This window comes from Pongo abelii, chromosome 8, assembly GCF_028885655.2.
Source record: "Pongo abelii isolate AG06213 chromosome 8, NHGRI_mPonAbe1-v2.0_pri, whole genome shotgun sequence".
NCBI classification, from domain to species: Eukaryota; Metazoa; Chordata; class Mammalia; order Primates; family Hominidae; genus Pongo; species Pongo abelii.
In genome coordinates this window covers 5,455,932-5,478,972 of record NC_071993.2, presented here as the reverse complement: position 1 = coordinate 5,478,972, position 23,041 = coordinate 5,455,932, and the positions used below count along the sequence as shown (strand labels likewise).

The following is a 23,041-nucleotide window of genomic DNA, read 5'->3' as shown; positions in this document are numbered from 1 at the left end:
GCATGGTTCTTATTCTTCTTTGAAATGTGTGCCCAAAGGGCTCAGTTTGCTTTTTATGTAAACAAACTTGGGTCTTTCTAAAACTTGAATTTGGGTGTCCTGCAGGTCAGAGGTGAAAGCCATCTCTTCCACTTCCCTTTCTTGGAGGTGGTGTTCTCAAAGTGTTGCCCGCTTAACTCTGTGCCAGAGTCACTTCAGAAGTTTAGTAAAAATGCAGATCGTTGAGCTTCTCTATCACTTGCTAAGCTAGAATCCTGGGGGCTGGAGGGGCTGTGTCCTAAGGATTTGAGATTTACAAAAACACTAAATGGAATTAATTTTTGGCACTGAATAGTTCCATTTGAGAAAATAATTTACTCTGGACAAAGCTATAAATGCATTAAAACCACTAGTGAGATTTTAAATAACCACAATATTTTGTCTTACTAATACTTTGAATTAAGGCAACTTAGATGCTGCAAAGGTACTGAGTTGGGCTGAGGTGTTGCTCTTGGACTGATGGTAGATAATCCTCAGGAGCCTCATCCACCTGTGCTGTTTAACCTGTCAGCCCTCATCCTTCAGCTATACTCTTGGCCTCAACCAGGTACATGCTTTTGGCTCAGGTAGACATCGGAAGATAGGAAGCACTAATGCCTTGGCTGGAGGCATGAAGTTGTGTATCTGTTTTGAGATTCCTCAAACTACAAGGCTACTACCTTCTTGCTTGTGCAACTGGACTCAAAAATGGACCCTCTGTATTTTTTTTTTTTGTAAGATCTATTTTTTAGAGTATTTATAGGTTCTCAGCAACATTGAGTGGAAAGTATAACCCTCCATTTCTAACAGTTTCTTGGGAGATTCTTTTGCATACTAAAATCACTCCCCTGAGATGTGGCCTTTAAGAGTGATACTCAAACAATGTACCATTTTGCCTGCTTTCAGTTGAAACCATTCTCACTGTGGAAGCCAATGACCACTGTTTGGTGGAAATGATATTTAGCTACTCTTCAATGCCAGTAAGGATTTTTTTTTTTCCCAGCACAGACAACTATTGCTGAGTTTTTGCTCAGTCGCCAAGTCTCTAAGTATCTGGCTGTGTCCCCTTTGGACTCCACTTCCAAGCTTCTCTGCCAAGGGCTCAACTTCTGTTCGCACGAAAACAACCTCATAACAGGGTTGTGTTTGGAGCCTGTTAATTGAGATGTGCCAGGATGCCTGGTATAGTAACAGGGAAAGGAACATGACTGTCATTGTCACGTCTCTGACTTGATGGGATCAAACGTATGGAGGAAAGTAAGTTAAAAAAGTTATTTTGTCCAAACAAAAGGAATGATTTGGTGAACTTTAGTGTGTCTTCACTATATCCAACATAGACCAACAATATCTAGAATTGGCTCTTTATTGAAGTGTGGAAGAAAACTGTTACTGAGCAAAAGGGCTGCTGCCCAATGTGCTAGAAGCCAACAGTGTTGCGTTGCATTTTTGAGAAAAGAAAGGCTTTTATTGTGAATTGACCAACAAGAACATAGAAATTCAGCTCAAATCTGTCTCCCTGTGCTGGCTCTAAGACAGTATTTTTATTAGAAAAGATTTAGTGGGTAGGTTCTGGGATTAGTAGGTGATTGGTGGAAGGAAAGGGAAGGTCTGGAAGGTCTTTATGCTTCCTCATGGGTTATTTCCTCATGCTTCCTCATGGAACACATGTACAAAATTAGGAGACGTTGGTATGAAACATGGTAGAAGTTGGGGCTGCTACATCAGCAAGCTCATTCTGCACAGACTCTGGTTGGCCATATTGGTTCAAACCAATTTCAGCTAGTTAAAAAAATATCTTATAAGCAGAGGTAGTTTCAGCATTTTATCAAGTTCTTTCTTTTCTTATCTACCACCCTGAAAACTCAATAATTTCTGTTAGTCATTGATTTCTTCAACTCTTTGGAGCACAGTTTCAAAACCTTGTTCAATGGAAAGAATCTATACTATTATTATCATTGTTTTAAATAATGGATGTTTGCTTAGATTTAGCCTCTTAGTTCTCTGGCACTCTTCATTCCTTCTTGCATTACTATGCTTCCATCTGGGATTATTTCCCTTTTGACAAAATAACTCATTTTAGCAATCTTTTAATGTAGATCTGCCAGCAGACAATCCTCTCTATTTTTATTTTTCTCTAACCATGTTTAGGTTACCTTCATTTTTAAATGATATTTTATCTGGGTATAGAATTCTAGGTTGACAGTTATTTTGTTTCAGCGTTTTGAAATATGCCATTCCATACTTTTCTGGCTTTCATTATTTCTATTGAAAAGTCAGCTGTCGATCTTATTGCATCCTGGAAAGCAGTGTTTTTTTTTTTTTTTTTTTCATTTGGTGATTTAACAGTGATGTGCTTGGGTGTGTTTTTATTATGTTCATCCTACTTGAACTTTTTAGAACTATTAGAATCTGTGGCTTGATGTCTCCTATGAGTTTTGGAAGATGCTTGGCCAATAGTTCTTCAAATATCATTTGAGTTTTCTTTCCTTTCCTTATGTGACTTAGACTACACATATAATTCCTTTACATTGTCCCAAATGTTGCATGCACTTTTTTTAAAAAATATTTTTTGTCTTTTTTCTACCTCTCTGCTTCCAACTATATATTTTCTACCTTACATAAGCTTTGGAAAATACTATGTGGAAATAATTTGATCTGTTCTATTAAACCCCAAAGACATTTCAGTTATGTTTGTTGGTAGTTGTTAGATCTTTCTTTTTCATTGAAAATCCAATTGAACAGATACAGATCCATGTAATTTATGAATAATTCTGTTACTGAATATTTTGCGTACAGGCAAAAGTCCATTTTTTAGTAGTGTTTAAAGTAGCTATACTTTTGACAATTTATTCCAATGATAGTTGTAAAAACTATGAAGAGTTGATAAGAATGTTTGTGCTTGGCAAGACAGAGGCCCAGGGACATGAAATAACCTGCTTAATGTTATAAGTCCATAGGATGCATTAAAGCAATGAATTAAATATTGTTTTATAAATTCTATGTAACTTTCAGGGCCTTAGTTCTATTTATCTTTGGGCATTATGCATTCTCTATATTGCTTTTATTTTCATTCTTTTCTTATTTCTTCTATTACACTCTTTCAAGAGAGCAGAGCATTATTCTTAATCTTTGTACTTTTGGCATCTGACACAGTGCCATGCATATAGTAGGTAGTAATGTCTGTTGAAGATATATTGATATTCCTGAAGGATTTAGGAAGCATATTAGGGTATATATTATCCTTCTTATTGTCTTATTTTTTATGGTTCTATACTTCTTAAATTTTGCATTTATGAGAGGTGGACTAAGGACATTTGAAAAGACTCAAGGATTTGTGAAGTAAGATATGGCAGAAGCCATATTTTATAGCAGCAGTTAAATAGAGGAAATGACATTATGTTCTAGCCCAGTATTCATTATCAACACTGTCTGTTGAGACTTTGGCAAACTCACTTAATGTACTTTGGCTGAATATTTAACATTGGGGTTAAGAAGGAATAATATTTGCCTTTCTCCCTCAAGGAGTGAGGAGGAGGTCATTAGAATAATGGTTGAGATAACTTTGAGGACTATAAACACTAATTAAATGTGATCTTGAGGCAGGAGCTACCATATTCATCTGTGTATTTGTAGTGTCAGGCATATTGTAGGCACTCCAATATTTACTAAATTGGAAAGTACCTTATTTCCTACCCTACTGTAATCACATCTATCTGATTGTAACTTCTAATATTCCTCTTCAATCTCCTCCTTAAAATTATTTTGAATCTTCACATATCCTCTACAGTCCCTGAGGAAGCGTATTCTTTCCAAGACCATTGGTTATCTTTGCACCTTCTCTCCTGACTCCTGCCTTCTAGGAGGCCTTGCTCCTTTGATCTGTCTTGTACATTCCATCTCCCTTTCTCCATTGATTTATTTTCTGTCCCCTACTTATAGGTTCAGTCTCCCCATTCAGAAAACCACCTTTATTCTGGATTCTGCTATCCCTGCAATGTGCTATCACATCTCTCCACTCTACGAAACTTTTAAAAAGGATATGCATGTGACGCCTCCAGCACATCCTCTGTTTGCTCCCAGGCTTTGTAATTTGGTGTCTCTCTACCACTCCACTGATGCTGTTGTCTTGAAGATCACCCATAATGCCTTATTCATCAAAGCAATGACTTTCTCAGCCTTCAGGTTGCTTGACCTTAATCATTTGCTGATTCTCATGAAACTTTTCCTTTGACTGTGTGACACTACTTGGTGTTTTTCCTATGTCTGAGATCTTCCCAGACTCTCCTTCTATACTGTCTCATTTTTTAAAAAAAAATTGTTATTATTATTTGACATGGGGTCTCACTCCATTGCCCAGGCTGGAGTGCAGTGGCGTGTTCATGGATCACTGCAGCCTCAACCTTCTGGGCTCAAGTGGTCCTCCTGCCTCAGCCTCCTGTGTGGCTGGGATCACAGGTGTACACCACCACACCTAGCTAGTTTTTTTTTTTATTTATTTTTATTTTTTTATTTTTTGTAGAGACAGGGTTTTGCCATGTTGCCCAGGCTGATCTTGAACTCCTGGGCTCAAGTGATTCTCCCTCCTCAGCCTCCCAAATGCTGGGATTACAGACATCAGCCACTGCATCTGACCTTCTAAACTGCCTCCTTGTCTTCCTCTAATGGAGACACACTTGGTTCTCTCCCCTGCCCTTATTTATGTTACTCACAACCACAGTATCACTATGCAGTGACTGTTAACAACTGTCTAAGTTTTCTTTCTTTCTTGAGTCTTATACCAAAATTTCCACCCACTTGTTGGACCTATCCTCACAGATACTTTAGCTACACTTAAATTTAACTTCCCCCTGGAAAAACTGTTTTTTCAAATGAAATCTGTTCTTCCTTCAGTGGCTATGGCATCGCTTTCCCACTTAAGCAGGTCCTAGGCAACATCATCATTTTCGACTGTGCCCCAGCCCATTCCTTGCTCTCTATGTAGTATTAGATTACGTTCAGCCTCCCTACGTATTGTAAGTTGGGTCTAAACATTTCTCTGTACATAGTGTAAATGAAAAAAGTGTCTGAGACGGGTCTCAATCAATTTAGAAGTTCATTTTGCCAGGGTAAAGGACATGCTTGAAAGAAATAAACATGGAATCACAGAAACAGTCTGTGGTCTGTGCCTTTTTGCAAAGATGACTTTGAGGGTTTCCTTTTTTTTTGTTTTGAGACAGAGTCTCGCTCTTGTTGCCCAGGCTGGAGTGCAGTGGTATGATCTCGGCTCACTGCAACCTCTGCCTCTTGGGTTCAAGTGATTCTCCTGCCTCAGCCTCCTGAGTAGCTGGGATTACAGGTGCACACCACCATGCCTGGCTAATTTTGTATTTTTAGTAGAGACGGCCTTTCTCCATGTTGGTCAGGCTGGTCTCGAACTCCCAACCTCAGGTGATCCGCCTGCCTTGGCCTCCCAAAGTGCCGGATTACAGGCATGAGCCACTGCACCTGTCCGAGAGTTTCAATACTTAAAAGGGAAGGGTGGGCTGGAGAGGAAAGAGAGATGGTATGGTCCCATTACTGGATCCACATGTTCAGGAGAAAGGGAGCACGTGGGCAAATAGTCACTGATATTTTCATCTTGTGCTCAGTAAATTGGCACCTTATATAAGATAAGGTAACCCTAGAGTAGCTACCAGTGAAGGAGATATTTAACCTTTTGTCTGTAGCTGTCTGAGTAAGAACAAAAGGAAAGGCAGCTTGTTGTGTATGACTTAGCTTTCAGCTTAACTTTTTCCTTTGGCAGAGTGAATTGGGGTCCCATGTTTTTATTTTCTTTTCACAATAGTGAACTGTGACCTAACGGGATGTGTCAACAGTCTGTCACCTTCTCTCTCTCATTATTATTATTATTATTATTATTATTATTATTTTGAGACAGAGTTTCACTCCTATTGCCCAGGCTGGAGTGCAGTGGCACTATCTTGGCTCTCTGCAACCTCCACCTCCTGGGTTCAATCAATTCTCCTGCCTCAGCCTCCCCAGTAGCTGGGATTACAGGTGCGCACCATGCCTGGCTAATTTTTGTCATTTTTAGTAGAGATGGGGTTTTGCCATGTTGGCCAGGCTGGTCTCGAACTCCTGACCTCAGGTGATGCACTTGCCTTGGCCTCCCAAAGTGCTGGGATTACAGGTGTGAGCCGTGCCTGGTCTGTCACTTACTCTTACAGTTTCAGCCAACTGCATGTAGCCAACTGTTCAAACTGTGTTCAAAGAAGGCAGAGGCCGAGGTGTAATCCATCCAGCTGTACCTCGCTTCCATTTTCCGTATGTCACTGTACTTTTTCTGTGCATTAAATCCAACCATGTGGCTGCCCTGGAGTCATTCTGAACCTATTCTGGTTCTAGGGCTGCCTGATTCTTGAATTGTTCTTAGCTCAGTTGAACTCTGTTAAATATGATTTGTTTAAAGTTTTTATTTTAATAGAAGAATGAATTCCATCAATTCTACTTTGGTAACGTGTCCAGAACCCATTCCCTTCTTTCTCTTCAACTCTTCTCCCCTTCACCAGTGCACTGGGGTCTAAATGCTCTTCTGCTTTTCATGTGTCTTCCTGACCCAACCGACCCACTACTCTCCAACTGAACCTTCTGAAGCACAGCTTGGATTACCCTGCTCCTTCGCTCAAAGCTTTAATGATTCCCCATCGCTTGAACATAAGGCCCAAACTCCTGTGTGTGGCATGCAGAGCCTGTCCCAGCAAGCTCTGACTCAAACTTCTCTTCCATTCTTCGCTGTCATTGTGTACATTCCATTCCAACCAGACTTGCCCCCCGTTTCCCAGCATATCCTTTTTCCTCCATGATCATGTGATGTGTGGAGGCCACGGCCATTGATCCCCTCAAGATTTGCTGGAAAATCACTGGCATGAGGCAGATTGATTAACAGGAGAAAATGCAAACAAATTTATTTAATGCGTATATACGGGAGCCTTCAGGATGAAGACTCAACTGTTACCAGAAAGAGGTCCTGATCCAGACCTCAAGAGAAGGTTCTTGGATCTCTCATAAAAAACAATTCAGGTCAGGGTAAGTCCACAGGGCAAAGCAAAAGCAAGTTTATTAAGAAAGTAAAGTGAAAAAGCGACTACTCCATAGACAGAGTAGGATGGTCCCGAAAGTAAGAGGAGGAACCTGTCCACCCTAGGTACAATACTTGTTTATATATAAGATTAAAAAAATCATGGGAGATATGCTCTGCTACAAGGATTTGTGATAAAGGATTAATTTTCTAATTACTGTATTTTGCAAAAATTGATATTATTATCATTAAAGGAAAATTAGGAATGCTTCTGTTCTCAAGATATTGGGATATCAGGACACTCCTAAGTCTGGCTCTATTTAGTAAACATTAATTATCTGTTTCCTTGACCATAAACGTCTAGAGTCTAGGAATAGCTAACTTTCTGGGAATGCAGCCCAGCAAGTCCCAGCCTCATTTTCTAGCCCTCACTCAAGATGGAGTCGCTGTGGTTTGAACACCTCTGACACAACTTTCCAAAGAAGTACAGGAACTTATGTCCTATATTGAGGCCACAGTAAAGAGGGCAGACTTAGAGCAGGGCCAGAAACAGGTTATGTTGGTCAATGAAGTTGAGTGGCAAGACTGGTGATGAGAGGGAGAGAGGGAGAGAGGAAGAGGCTTGGCTAGCACGGGTGGCCTTGTTATGTAGATGAAGTCTCCCTCAGAGAGAATAGATAGTAAATTCTTCTTTTAGACTTTCAAGAGTCAGAATCCCAACCTCTCCTGGATCTGGGAAAGATAAAGGAAGTGGGGTGGGGTTATGGCTGCATTCATAGAGATCCTCTACAGATGCAAAATTTCCCCAAAAAGCCACAATTTTGCAAGCCCACTTCCATTTGCTGGCCTAGTGGCAGCCATTTAAAAATATGTTACATGGCTGGGTGCAGTGTTTCACACCTGTAATCCCAGCACTTTGGGAGGCCGAGGCGGGTGGATCATGAGGTCAGGAGTTCAAGACCAGCCTGGCCAAGATGGTGAGACCCCCCCCCCCCCCGTCTCTACTAAAAATACAAAAAAATTAGCCGGGCATGGTAGTGGGCACCTGTAATCCCAGCTACTTGGGAGGCTGAGGCAGGATAATTGCTTGAACCCAGGAGACGGAGGTTGCAGTGAGCCAAGATTATACCACTGCACTCCAGCCTAGGCAACACAGCGAGACTCCGTCTCAAAAAAAAAAAAAAAAAAAAGTTAAATATTTTGGGGTAAAATATTTTAATTTCCTGCAGATGTAATTCCTACTTTAGAGCCCAGTTCTATTGTCACCTGCTCCATGAAACTTCCAGAATCTTCCTCCTTGTGTCCTCTCTGAGCTCCCAGAGCACCTGTCCGCTCCACCCCAGGGTTTATGGACAGTGGAGACACACCATGAAATGTTTCACTGCATTGAAAATTTGTAGTAAGTACTCACTGATGAAAAAAATGTTTAATGTGTATGTCCCATGTAGTACCTTACATTTTTATTAGGCTTTTACTAAGTATTTAACATTTATTGGCCAGGTGCAGTGGCTCACGCCTATAATCCCAGCATTTTGGGAGGCCAAGGAGAGAGGATCACTTGAGCCCAGGCATTCAAGACCAGCCTGGGCAACATAGTGAGACCCTGTCTCTGCTAAAAAAAAAAAAAAAAAAAAAAAAAAAATTAGCCAGGCGTGGCATGCAACTTTGGTCCCAACTATTTGGGAGGATGAGGTGGGAGGACTACACGAGCCCAGGATGTTGAGGCTGCAGTGAGCCGTGATTGCACCACTGTGCTACAGCCTGGGCAACAAAACAAGACTGTCTCAAAGAAATAAAGTAAAATAAAATAAAATTTATTCTTCAACATACACGTGTTGTTTCTCTGTTCAACCACTGGAGGGCACTAGTGAAGTCCTTAAATAACTGATCCACTGTTGAGATGAGCTTTTGGTGCTCTAGAGGGGGGGTGTGTGTGTGTGTGCGTGTGTGTAAATGAGTACTGACGCATCGAGAAAAATACTATTTATAGATTTTCTTTTGTTTTTAAAAGTTAATAATCTACTAAAGATAATAACCAAAGTATTTCTTAAGCTTTTACGTTCAGCTTGTGAATCTTATTATTCATAAGCCTAGAAAATTTGTATAATCACTTTTAAAGGGAATACACATGAATTTTGGGTCTCTTTTACAGTCTTAGATAAATACTCTTAAATATTTTAGGTTGCCTGTAAATTTAATATATTCTATTTTCTTTTGAGGATTTTGACAAACTTTCCCAAGTACTGTAAATAATTCTTTAAAAATCGAATAAATTAAACTATACCTATGGTAATTACGTACTCTTCACTGTTCTAAAGCTGTCTACAAGTGATTAAGATTTGAACTTAAGATCACAAGTGTAAATTTATTGACAACATTTACACTTTTAAAAATTGGAATTACATGGCTGACTATGATTGTATTAGGCCAAACACTCTTAAATATTATAAATGCTGTATTTGAAATGCCAAGTTGGCACAGCTTCCTTATCACAGGAGCTTCAGTACATCCTTATTTAATGGATTCACTTACAATTATTTAGTGAGCACCCATCACGTGCTTGTCACAGTTCTAGGCATGGGGGATACAGCATTGAACAAAACAGAAGAAACCCCTGCCCTCATGGAGTTTATGTTGTAGTGAAAGACAGTAAACATGATAAGTTAGTGAATTATACCACAGGTTAAAAGATGGCAGGTGCTCTTGGGAAAAAGTAGAGGACACTAAGAAGAAATGGATTGCGGCTTCAAAAAAGTGGGCATTGTAGCCTCCAAAGAAAGAAGCTTTGACAAGGACTTCAAGGGAGTGACAAGGGAGACAGCAGATATTTGAGGGGAGAACATTCTTGGTAAGAGGAACTGTTAGAGGAGTTCGAACCAGACCGATTCCATCCTGAGTGAGTGCTAGGAAAATGAGGCTGGGACTTGCTGGGCTGACTCCCAGAAAGTTAGGTATTCCTGGCCTCGAGATGTTTACGGTTAAGGGAACAGCTTGATAACATTTGCTAAACAGACTCAGACTTGGGAGTGTCCTGATATCCTGATATCTTGAGAACAGAAGCATGCCTAAGTTTGCTTTAAATATAATAATATTGATTCTTGCAAAAAATAGTAATTAAGAAAATTAATCCTTTATCACAAACCCTTGTAGCAGAGGACATCCCCTCGATCTTCTTTTGTCCTATGTGTAAACCAGCATTGTACCTAAGAGGGACAGGTTCCTCCTCTTACTTTCAGGACCATCCTACTCTGTCTACGGAGTAGTTGCTCTTTCAATTCCGAGTAGTTGCTCTTTCAATTCCTTTGCTTTGGCCCTTGGACTTGCCCTGGGTTCTTTTCTGCACGAGATCCAAGAACTCTCTATTGGGGTCTGAATCAGGATCCCTTTTTGGTAACAGAACCAGCAACAAAGATTTAGAAAGGGGGTCCACGGAGGGAGAAGGAGAGCAGTGGAGTGTCCTGGAAGCCAAGTTGGGAAAAAGTATATCCAGGAGGAGGTCATGGTCATGGCCCCATGTGTTAAAGGATGCTCCTAAGTCATGTGAGTGAGGGCTGAGGCTTGGGTGCTGGATTTAGGCTGACCTTGAAGAGAGGGTTCAGTGGAATGATAGGGATGCAAGCTTGATTAATGGGGGTTGAATGGAGAAAGAAAGAAGAGAGAGTATAGAGAAATTGTCAGAGTGTTGCTGTAAAAGGAAGCAGAGTAACGTGCTACTGTCTGGAAGAGGTGATAGGTCAAGAGTTGTTGGCTGGGTGTAGTGGCTCACACCTGTCATCCCAGCACTTTGGGAGGTGGATGCAGGAAGATTGCTTGAGCTTGAGACCAGCCTGGGCAACATAGTGGGACCCATTTTTATTTTTAAAAAAGTATTGTTTCTAGGATTGGAGAAAGAAAAATGGGTTTGCTTGCTAGTGTGAATGATGCAGAGGAGGAGGTGGCATTGATGATGTGGGAGGAGGACAGAAAGGTTGTTGGATCCATGTCTTAAGTGGGTGAGAGGGGATGGGAACTTAGAGTGTGACACAGAGGTTGTCCCTACACAGATGCACGGACAATTCATCTAACTCAATAGGAAGGAAGGCAGAGTGTGTGAGTACAGGTGCTCTCCGGGCGAAGACATGGTGGTGAGGTTTCTGTGAAACTGTGCTTCTGAAACACCCCATTTTCTTAAAGAAAAGGGAGTAAAGTCAGCAGCTGAGGTTGGAAAGGGAAGGATATACTAGAGGTTTGAGGAGAGAAGAAAATGAGTGAAAGTCTAAGAAGTAGGGGCAGGAGAGGCGGAAGGAAGTGTGGTGTAAACGCTGGGCCGTCTGAAGAGCCCATCTAAGGAGTCCAGTGAGGATTGTAAGGAGAGATCAGTCCGTGTGTGTGTGTGTGTGGTGTGTGTGTATGGTGTGGTATGTGTATGTTTGTGATGTATGTGGGTGTGTGGTATGTGTGTATGGTGTGTGTGTGGTGTATGGTGTGTGGTGTGTGTGTGTGTGTGTGTGTGTGGTGTTTTTGTGTGTGTGGTGTTTTTGTGTGTGTGGTGTGGTGTGTGGTGTGTGTGTGGTGTGGCGTATGTATGTAATTGTGTGTGTGGTATGCTGTGTGTGTGTGGCATGTGTGTGGGATGTGTGTGTGGTGTGTGTGGTGTGGTGTGTGTGGTGTGTGTAGGGTGTGTGGTGTGTGCATGGGGTGTGTGTGTGGTGTGTGTGTGGTGTGGTGTGTGTGGTGTGTGGTGTGTGTGTGGTGTGGTGTGTGTGGTGTGTGTGTGGTTTGTGTGTGGTGTGTGTGTGGGGTGTGTGGTGTAGTGTGTGTGTGGTGGGTGGTGTGTGTGTGGTGTGTGGTGTGGTGTGTGTGGTGTGTGTGTGTGGTGTGTGGTGTGTGTGAGTGTGTGTGGTGTGTGTGTGGGGTGTGTGGTGTAGTGTGTGTGTGGTGTGTGGTGTGTGTGTGGTGTGTGGTGTGGTGTGTGTGGTGTGTGTGGTGTGTGTGTGTGTGGTGTGTGTGTGGGGTGTGTGGTGTAGTGTGTGTGTGGTGTGTGGTGTGTGTGTGGTGTGTGGTGTGGTGTGTGTGGTGTGTGTGAGTGTGGTGTGTGTGTGGGGTGTGTGGTGTAGTGTGTGTGTGGTGTGTGGTGTGTGTGTGGTGTGTGGTGTGGGGTGTGTGGTGTGTGGTGTAGTGTGTGTGTGGTGTGTGGTGTGTGTGTGGTGTGTGGTGTGGTGTGTGTGGTGTGTGGTGTGTGTGTGTGTGTGTGGTGTGTGGTGTGTGTGAGTGTGTGTGGTGTGTGTGTGGGGTGTGTGGTGTAGTGTGTGTGTGGTGTGTGGTGTGTGTGGTGTGTGTTGTGGTGTGTGTGGTGTGTGTGAGTGTGTGTGTGGTGTGTGTGTGTGTGGTGTGTGGTGTGTGTGAGTGTGTGTGGTGTGTGTGTGGGGTGTGTGGTGTAGTGTGTGTGTGGTGTGTGGTGTGGTGTGTGTGGTGTGTGTGGTGTGTGTGGTGTGTGTGGTGTGTGTGAGTGTGTGTGTGTGTGTGGTGTGTGGTGTGTGTGAGTGTGTGTGGTGTGTGTGGGGTGTGTGGTGTAGTGTGTGTGTGGTGTGTGGTGTGTGTGTGGTGTGTGGTGTGGTGTGTGTGAGTGTGGTGTGTGTGTGGGGTGTGTGGTGTAGTGTGTGTGTGGTGTGTGGTGTGTGTGTGGTGTGTGGTGTGGTGTGTGTGGTGTGTGGTGTGTGTGTGTGTGGTGTGTGGTGTGTGTGAGTGTGTGTGGTGTGTGTGTGGGGTGTGTGGTGTAGTGTGTGTGTGGTGTGTGGTGTGTGTGGTGTGTGTGTGTGGTGTGTGGTGTGTGTGTGGTGTGTGGTGTGTGTGTGGTGTGGTGTGTGTGGTGTGTGTGTGGTTTGTGTGTGGTGTGTGTGTGGGGTGTGTGGTGTAGTGTGTGTGTGGTGTGTGGTGTGTGTGTGGTGTGTGGTGTGGTGTGTGTGGTGTGCGTGGTGTGTGTGAGTGTGTGTGGTGTGTGGTGTGTGTGAGTGTGTGTGGTGTGTGTGTGGGGTGTGTGGTGTAGTGTGTGTGTGGTGTGTGGTGTGTGTGTGGTGTGTGGTGTGGTGTGTGTGGTGTGTGTGGTGTGTGTGAGTGTGTGTGGTGTGTGTGTGTGTGGTGTGTGGTGTGTGTGTGGTGTGTGGTGTGTGTGTGGTGTGTGGTGTGTGTGTGGTGTGTGGTGTGGTGTGTGTGGTGTGTGTGGTGTGTGTGTGTGGTGTGTGTGTGGGGTGTGTGGTGTAGTGTGTGTGTGGTGTGTGGTGTGTGTGGTGTGTGTTGTGGTGTGTGTGGTGTGTGTGGTGTGTGGTGTGTGTGTGTGGGGGGTGTGTGTGTGTGGTGTGTGGTGTGTGTGAGTGTGTGTGGTGTGTGTGTGGGGTGTGTGGTGTAGTGTGTGTGTGGTGTGTGGTATGTGTGTGGTGTGTGGTGTGGTGTGTGTGGTGTGTGTGGTGTGTGTGAGTGTGGTGTGTGTGTGGGGTGTGTGGTGTAGTGTGTGTGTGGTGTGTGGTGTGTGTGTGGTGTGTGGTGTGGTGTGTGTGGTGTGTGGTGTGTGTGTGTGTGGTGTGTGGTGTGTGTGAGTGTGTGTGGTGTGTGTGTGGGGTGTGTGGTGTAGTGTGTGTGTGGTGTGTGGTATGTGTGTGGTGTGTGGTGTGGTGTGTGTGGTGTGTGTGGTGTGTGTGGTGTGTGTGAGTGTGTGTGTGTGTGTGTGGTGTGTGGTGTGTGTGAGTGTGTGTGGTGTGTGTGTGGGGTGTGTGGTGTAGTGTGTGTGTGGTGTGTGGTGTGTGTGTGGTGTGTGGTGTGGTGTGTGTGGTGTGTGTGGTGTGTGTGAGTGTGTGTGGTGTGTGTGTGGGGTGTGTGGTGTAGTGTGTGTGTGGTGTGTGGTGTGTGTGTGGTGTGTGTTGTGGTGTGTGTGGTGTGTGTGTGTGTGTGGTGTGTGTGTGTGTGGTGTGTGGTGTGTGTGAGTGTGTGTGGTGTGTGTGTGGGGTGTGTGGTGTAGTGTGTGTGTGGTGTGTGGTGTGTGTGTGGTGTGTGGTGTGGTGTGTGTGGTGTGTGTGGTGTGTGTGAGTGTGTGTGGTGTGTGTGGGGTGTGTGGTGTAGTGTGTGTGTGGTGTGTGGTGCGTGTGTGGTGTGTGGTGTGGTGTGTGTGGTGTGTGTGGTGTGTGTGAGTGTGTGTGGTGTGTGTGGTGTGGTGTGTGTGGTGTGTGTGTGGTGTGTGGTGTGGTGTGTGTGGTGTGTGTGGTGTGTGTGTGGTGTGTGGTGTGTGTGTGGTGTGTGGTGTGGTGTGTGGTGTGTGTGTGGTGTGTGGTGTGGTGTGTGGTGTGTGTGTGGTGTGTGGTGTGTGTGTGGTGTGTGGTGTGGTGTGTGTGGTGTGTGTGGTGTGTGTGAGTGTGTGTGTGGGGTGTGTGTGTGTGGTGTGTGTGGTGTGTGTGAGTGTGTGTGGTGTGTGTGTGGGGTGTGTGGTGTAGTGTGTGTGTGGTGTGTGGTGTGTGTGTGGTGTGTGGTGTGGTGTGTGTGGTGTGTGTGGTGTGTGTGAGTGTGTGTGGTGTGTGTGTGGTGTGGTGTGTGTGGTGTGTGTGTGGTGTGTGGTGTGGTGTGTGTGGTGTGTGTGTGGTGTGTGGTGTGTGTGTGGTGTGTGGTGTGGTGTGTGTGGTGTGTGTGGTGTGTGTGAGTGTGTGTGTGTGTGTGTGGTGTGTGTGTGTGTGTGTGGTGTGTGTGTGGGGTGTGTGGTGTAGTGTGTGTGTGTGTGTGTGTGTGAGTGTGTGTGGTGTGGTGTGTGGTGTGGTGTGTGTGGTGTGTGTGTGTGTGTGTGTGTGTGTGTGGTGTGTGTGTGGGGTGTGTGGTGTAGTGTGTGTGTGGTGTGTGGTGTGTGTGTGTGTGTGTGTGTGTGGTGTGTGTGTGGGGTGTGTGGTGTACTGTGAGTGTGTGTGTGGTGTGTGTGGTATGTGTGTGGTGTGTGGTGTGGTGTGTGTGGTGTGTGTGTGTGGTGTGTGGTGTGTGGTGTGGTGTGTGTGTGGTGTGTGGTGTGTGTGTGGTGTGTGGTGTGGTGTGTGTGGTGTGTGTGGTGTGTGTGAGTGTGTGTGGTGTGTGTGTGGTGTGTGTGTGTGTGGTGTGTGTGAGTGTGTGTGTGTGGTGTGTGGTGTGTGTGAGTGTGTGTGGTGTGTGTGTGGGGTGTGTGGTGTAGTGTGTGTGTGGTGTGTGGTGTGTGTGTGGTGTGTGGTGTGGTGTGTGTGAGTGTGTGTGGTGTGTGTGTGGGGTGTGTGGTGTAGTGTGTGTGTGGTGTGTGGTGTGTGTGTGGTGTGTGGTGTGGTGTGTGTGGTGTGTGTGGTGTGTGTGAGTGTGTGTGGTGTGTGTGTGGGTTTTAAGCTGTGTTAAGCTTCAGGGTTCAAGGGCAGAATAATGGCATGTTTGAATGAATAAAACAAGGCAAATGTGGAACAAGGGAATCTCAGGTGTGCATAGCGAGGGATGATAAAATCCACGCTGGCATTTAGACGGGCAAGGAGGGAAGAGAGGTCGGGACGTGGCGGGAGGGATGGTGGATGGTGAAAAGGTAGCAGGATCCGTGGATTACTGGCTTCAGTGGGGCTGGGAGATGGTTGGAGTTGCTGTCCTAGGAAGGGTGAGCTGGAAAGACAGGACGTGGAGGTCAGAAAGTTTGTGACTTGTAATGACAAAGTCTTGGGAGCGAGTGGTGAGGCAGGAGGCAGGTCAGGGTCACGGGGGTGGAAATGCTTAAGGAGCTGAGAGGCCAGGTGTGGGAGAGGTCATCTACACGTGTACTGAGATTACCACAAGTTAAGACAGGAGCCCCGTGAGTGAGATTGACGAACCGAGAGCTAAAGTGATGGAGACATGAGGTGCTGTGGGAGACCGAGGTGGGTGGATCACCTGAGCCCAGGAGCTCAAGACCAGCCTGGGCAACATGGTGAGACCTCGTCTCTACAAAAAATAACAAAAATTAGCCAGGTGCGGTGGTACACGCCTGAAGTCCCAGCTACTTGGGAGGCTGAGGTGGGAAAATTGCTTGAGCCTGGGAAGGTCGAGGCTGCATTGAGCTGTGATCACGCTACTGCACTCCAGCCTGCATGACACAGCAAGACCCTGTCTCAAAATAAAATAAAATAAAATAAAATAAAAAAAAAAAAAAAAAAAGAAATGAGGTGGACTGACCCAGGTGTTGGCAGGTGATAAAAACAATGGCAGTGGGGGAGATTCAATCTGATGTCTTGAGGTTCACACTGGGGAATGATAGCTGAGGCAGGAGGAAGGAGAGAGAATATTAAATATGCTTTCCCTTGAAGAAAACAATATGTCATCCTGTAGCTTTGGGGTTACCTTACAAAGATAAATGTTTTGTCTCTTGCTTTCTTAGCTTGCTGAGGCTTCTTAACGATATTGACCAGGCTCTGACTGCTTTTGGCAACTCTAATGGAGTCCCAGCAATCATCTATCACAAGAGCTTCATTCACTAAAGAATGAAGTGGTCCCTAGCCCACTCAGATTTGAGTCATGTTATTATCTAATTTTCAAGTCAGATTACATCTGTAATTCTTACAAAGGTAGCTAGCTGCATCATTTGATTAGATTTTATATTCCTTAGGCTCTTGCCATATGTAAATGTCTTTTCAGTTTAATATTAACTACTGTTGAACTTGTGTATTTCACATTTCTTGAAATTATATAAAAAGTCTGATCGAATGCTGGGTATTTCTCAGCTTTCCCTATTTGGTTACAGCTTCCAGAATTGTTTTACTGTCATGAAGCAGGAACCTTTGTTTGTTGTTGATATTTGTTTTCAGGATTCCTTGTTAGATAGAATATCTAGAGACCATGATATGGTTTGGCTCTGTGTCCCCACCCAAATCTCACCTAGAACTGTAATAATCCCCATGTGTCAAGGGTGGGACCAGGGGGAGGTAATTGAATCATGGGGGCGGATTCCGCCATGCTGCTCTTGTGGTAGTGAATAAATCTCAGGAGATCTGATGGTTTTATAAATGGGAGTTTCCCTACGCAAGCTCTCTTGCCTGCCACCATGTAAGATGTGCCTTTGCTCCTCATTCATCTCCTGCTATGACTGTGAGGCGTCCTCAGCCATGTGGAACTGTGTCAATTAAGCACCTTTCTTTTATAAATTACCCAGTCTCAGGTATGTCTTTATTAGCAGTGTGAGAACAGACTAATACAGCCCATATCATCCATTCGTGTGTCTTGTCTCTTTGGAAATTTACATGGCTATTGATCCTTATTTTATTTGTAACAAAGAACTTAAACTGACTTTTAAGGGAGTTTAAACCAAAATAAGTAATCTGACTGGAATTGTGTTGAGAATTTTCACTTACACAAACTCATTTTTTTGGTCCCAAAAAAGCACTTCCAAATTTTGTATTATTTTTCTTTTCTTCTATTTTTTTTGAGATGGAGTTTTGCTCTGTCACCCAGGCTGGAGTGCAGTGGTGCAATCTCGGCTCGCTGCAGCCTCCACCTCCCAGGTTCAAGCGATTCTCCTGCCTCAACCTCCCAAGTAGCTGGGATTACAGGTGAGTGCCACCACACCCGGCTAATTTTTGTATTTTTAGTACAGACAGGGTTTCACTATGTTGGCCAGGCTGGTCTCGAACTCCTGGCTTCAAGTGATCCACCTGCCTCGGTCTCCCAAAGTGCTGAGATTGCAGGCGTGAGCCACTGTGCCCAGCCTACCATTATTTTTAAATTTAAATTGGCTTTAGAGGGAAGTCTTCAGGGCAAACATAGTCATAGTCCCTCATAAACAATTCTGTTGGGAAGTCCTCTAACTTTTATAAGATAAATTAATCTGTTTTAATTTCTTAATTTGAAAAAATATTTATTACACACAATATATTAATTGAATTCAGTTCTAGCTTTTTCCCTCTGCTGTTCTTTCCTAGACAGTTTCTTTCTTTCTTTCTTTTTTTTTTTTGTGACGGAGTTTCACTCTTGTTGCCCAGCCTGGAGTGCGATGGTGCAATTTGGGCTCAGCACAACCTCTGCCTCCTGGGTTCAAGTCCTGCCTCAGCCTCCCGAGTAGCTGGGATTACAGGTATGCACCACCAGGCCCGGCTAATTTTGTATTTTTAGTAGAGACGGAGTTTCTCCATGTTGGTCAGGCTGGTTGCGAACTCCCAACCTCAATTGATCAGCCAACCACGGCCTCCTAAAGCACTGGGATTACAGGCATGAGCCACTGCACCTGGCTCTTTCCTAGACAGTTTCTAGTGTGTCCATGTATTACAGTTGCAGGGCAGAGGATCAGGTGTGGTTCTCGGATATATTCCTCAAACAGAATCAGATACAGCCTAGGTGTACAGAGAATATCTGATAGCTTTGTGCATTGCCATATTCATCAGTAATTTCCTCTGCAAAAGGCAGTCATGTCTAGCTGAAAAACCTAAGCAGTCCTCTTCAGACCTCAAATGATATGGGACCTACGTGGTCATTAGCAGACAGCAACGGAGTCACTTAAAGACAGAGACGCTGGGTAATAACTGGGCCCACTCACTAAATAAATAGCTTATTCGTGCACATCTGTCTTGCAGAGTAATTCAAAATTGTGTTTCAGAAAAATGACAAATTATTATACTCAGGAAAGTTCCAAACACAGTGTTAAGTTCCGCATACTCAGCTGGGTGCAGTGGCTCCCTCCTGTAATCCAGGCACTTTGGCAGGCTGAGGCGGGAGGATCACTTGAGCCCAGGAGTTTGAAACCAGCCTGGGCAATATAGGGGACCTCTACTCTACAAAAATGAAAATAAAGATAAATTAGCCAGGTGTGGTGGCGCATGCCTGTGGTCTCAGCTACTTGGGAGGCTGAGGTGGGAGGATCACTTGGGCCTGGGAAGTTAAGGCTGCAGTGAGCTGTAACCTAGCCACTCTCCTCCGGCCTGGGCCACAGAGCAAGACCCTGTCTCAAAAACAAAAACAAAAACAAAAAACCCTATGTAGTGAGAACCTCACTAATTACCGGGGTTGGCCACGTTCTACAAAATTCTCTTTAGCCACAGCAGCTGGCTGTGAAATTGGATCGTTTGATTCTTAATGCTGGTGAAGCTATTCCCTGTTTCTCTATCCTTCCCTGACAGAGGAGGAGGGAGTGGCGTCAGAGAATTTCTTCCTTTTATGATAGTAGGATCAATATTAATTCTCCTTTTCCCCCAAAATGTGTTGTAAACTGAAATCTGTTGGGGGGTGGGGAGCAGATAAAGATGGTGGAGATCTTTGGATGTGGTCGTCTCTACCTTCCACCTGTTGTTGATATCATCGTGAACAGATGCTTAGAAGCACTACTTGCTCCCAAATGAAGCTCTGATTCTTCAGGAGCTCAAACACAGCAGGACGCTGGACTTGTAGGCCGGTAGCTGTCGAGCAGGAAAGCTGTGCTTTCCCAGCTGTGGTGGGTGGGTTCCAGTTTTGGCCAACTCTTCCTAGTTCATTAACCATCAGAGCCTTACAGATGACACTTATGCTCATCATAGCATCATCTGTACGGCTCTGAAAGCATTCCAAATACCAAATGGGGACATAAAAGTCACAACCCCAATCTCCGAGAAGTGCTTTTTCGTGCATAGTTCATCTGAGCCTTGGAGTAGCCCTGCGAGGCAGGGGCGGCTGGTGTTTCATGCCCTTTGTGTCAATGAAAGGTCAGCCCTTTGTGGAGGAAGGAGAGGGTTTATGACCAAATCTGATTCTTTCACTTAATAGCACAGAGACTTTGGACAAGTTCTCTGGGCCACAGTCTCTATCTTTATAATGTAAAATATAATAACCTTGAGATGTAATCGTGGCAATTAAGTGAGATGATGCTGGTGCAGCCCTTGCCATGGTTTCTGGTGCGTCAGCATCCCAGGAAGTTAAAGAATTTGCTCCTGGACACACAATATGTAGAACTTAGTCATGGGTGTTCTGGGGCTCGGGACAGGATGTTTTCTGCTCTACCATGTGGTTTTTCCAGGGTGGAAACTGCTGCTGCATTTTCACTTTGTTGGAGGATTGGTCCAGTTAAGAGATGAGGACTTTTAATTTCAATCTTAACTTTTTTAACATTTAAATGTTAGCTTTTTTTGGTAAGGTAATGTCCGACAGAAGCAGGATTTCTGGATTAAAGGAAAAATAAATTTGTTATTGTAATAAGAATTGCCAAATTGTATCTCTAGGGCTCTACCCCCTCCCAAAACAAGAATGGAGGAAAGTGGCCATCAGCCTTGCCGAATGGAGTGTACTGCCACACTTACAGACTTTTGCAATGAGATGGGTAAGAAGTTGTATGTCAGTGAAGCTGTTATGAATGAAACTGAGCATCTTTTCATGTATCCGAGAGCCATTTGTAATTTTGTGTGTGTATGTGTGTGTGTGTGATCTATTCGTGTCCTTGCTTATTTTTCTCCTGGGTTAGTTCTTATTCTTTTCAATTTTGAGTAGCTCTTTGTATATTTGATCAATCATCCATGTGTCTTTTATATGAGTGGCAAACATTTTTTCAACTCTATCATTCATTTGTCTTTTGACTTTGCGTCTGTTGGTGGTGGTGGTGTTAGTTGCTGGTGTGTGTGTGTTTGTGTGTGTGTGTGTCTGTGTTGTTTTACCATGCACAAATTTGTTGTATTTACTGATGATTTCTTACCACGCAGAAGTGAGTGGGACCACGGCCCCTCTTTTGGGAATCTGGCCTGGGCTTTGCTGCCAGGAGGCCATCAGAGCTGCTGCTGATGTTCATTTAGACGGGAACTTTGCTCATATTGAAGGTTCTCCTCTCTGCACTCCTCATATTTATATTTTTATGCTAATTGCTCTCACTTTGCAGTTCATCATCTATATGCTCCCTGGCGGTGTTTGCTTCTTTTTAAGTTCTGGCTTTGTCCGTCCACTGAGGTCACTGACTGGGGAGTACAGAGGCCTGGCCTGGACATCAGTGTTGGCCGCAACACGCAGCTTAGCACAGGGAAGTTACTGTGGGTTCAGTGCGAAATCCGTGGAGGACTAGTGGTCCCCAGGCCCTAGCAAGCCATGGAGGAGTTTGAGATGTTTCAAGTGGCTAATTGAAAGCTCCCTCTTCCTTTTAGCCATGACATCCACTCTGAAACAGTTCCCAGGTTGTGTCTCTTGGTGGGACCAGGCCCCGGGGATGGGTCTAGACCGGATGACTCTTAAGTTCTCCTTTACCCCTGCTAAGGTCTCCCAGACCCATTTCCCCTCTGAGAGAGAATGGGAATTGGCTCTCCAGGACCCTCCCTCCTCCTCTTCCCTGTTCCAAGCTCAGAGTTTGAAGGCAGCCGGGCCGAAGGAAGAGGAACTGAGACAAGCCAGGAGTTGAAGAAGCCATTGGTTTAATGGGGTGAGGAGGTAGGGAAGGATTTGGTGGCATGAGGGCGAGTGCTGTGGCTCCCCTTTCTGCCCCGGCAGGGGTTGATGTGTGGGACAGGAGCCCTGAACGCTCTCTTTGCAGGCGTGGGGTCAACAGAGAGAAGACTGGAGAGGAGGAATGCATGAACTTTGCCTCTTGCTGTGGGGAGGGAGGAAGGAGATGCTGAGTACAGGGAGGAACATTAGCCGCTTTATGTCTTGGAAGGTTGGACAATACTGCACTTCCGTGTGTACAGACAGAGGAGGAGGGAGACAGGATGAAAGGCCAGAGGAGATCAGAGGGGCTCAGCAGTGCAGCAACCTGTAAAACTGACTGATCCCACAGAACACAGACCAGCAGCTGGCACCCTCACCCTCCCTTCACCCTCCCCTCACCCTCCCCTCACCCTCCTTTCACTCTCCCCTCCCCCTCCCCTCCCCCTCCCCTCCCCCTCCCCTCCCCCTCCCCTCGCCCTCCCGTCACCCTCCCCTCGCCCTGTCCTTGCCCTCTGTCCTGGAGGGCTGCCCTCCCGTCCAGCCTCTGCCTCTACTTCTTCCTCCCAATTTGTGCCATCAGGTGGGCGTTGGCGGCCGCCTGGGCACGCAGGTTCTTGGCCTTGGCGATGCTGAATAGGAGGTTCATGATGTTGGTGGGGACGTCAAGGGACAGGGTGAACTTGGTGCGCTGGGGACTCTTGGCCGTGTCCTGGCGTGGCTTTCCCCTGGGCTGTGCTTGGGACACGTATCTGTACCGGGTGCCTCCGGCTCCACCCCTGGCCCCAGAGATGGGGAAAGTCTTTTTCTCTTTGCCCTCCTCCTCCTCTCCCGAAGAGGCATCTCTGCTGGGCAGGTAGTGGAAGCTCCTCTTGCTCAGCAGGGATGCATCCTCCCACTGGCTCTTCTCAGCCTCAGACAGGGCGGTGTTGAGGCAGCTGAAGATGGGCTTGGCTTTGTAGAACTTGTGGGGGAGGCCTGTCCTGGGGCCCCCCAGGAGCAGCAGCAGGAGCAGCAGGAAATGGACCGGCATCAGCATCTCTCCCTGCAGCAGAAAAGAGGAATGTGGGCAGGGGCATGGGAGGGGCGTGGCACTCCGGAGGACCTGGATTAAAATCTACTAGGGTGTTGTTAATGTTCCACTACAAGGGTTCTCCAAGTATGACCCCCAGACCAGCAGCACCAGCCCGGGCTGGGACTTTGTTAGAAATGCAAGTAATTCTCAGGTGTTTTTCCAGAACGAGTAAATCAAAAGCTCTGGGGCCCAGCTGCCTGTGTTCTAACAAACCCTGCAGATGATCCCAGTGATCACTGAAGTGTGAGAACCATGACCTCATTAGTATTTATGGGTTTTATTTAATTCAGCTTTGCAGGCAGCCTCTGCCCCTGTAAAGCGAATAACTAATATACTAAGTAAGCATCTAGCAGCCTACTGTGGTTGATTTTAATGGCAAGTGAATTTTTTGTTCCTTCATCATTGGCACGGCTGACTGAATATATCCCTGTGGCTTAAAGACCATGGCTGGGCGTCTAGTCAATGTTTCTAAGGCAGATCTTTAAGGCTGGTTTCTCGCTAGGCTATCCTAGTTTCTTGAGAACAATCAGATTTGTTATTAATAA

The 23,041-nt window shown here is 45.3% G+C and overlaps 1 protein-coding gene across 1 annotated transcript; it reads right to left on the bottom strand.

Moving 5' to 3' along the window:
* Window positions 1-21,974: 21,974 nt before the first annotated feature.
* UCN3 (urocortin 3) lies at window positions 21,975-22,460 on the bottom strand. Its single transcript, XM_002820488.3, has one exon. It carries the CDS (start codon window positions 22,458-22,460, stop codon window positions 21,975-21,977), a length of 486 nt encoding a protein of 161 aa, XP_002820534.3.
* Window positions 22,461-23,041: the final 581 nt, after the last annotated feature.

Bases quoted from the DNA above. Each gene is read 5' to 3' on its own strand.
- UCN3 (XM_002820488.3), bottom strand. From the start codon at position 22,460: ATGCTGATGCCGGTCCATTTCCTGCTGCTCCTGCTGCTGCTCCTGGGG.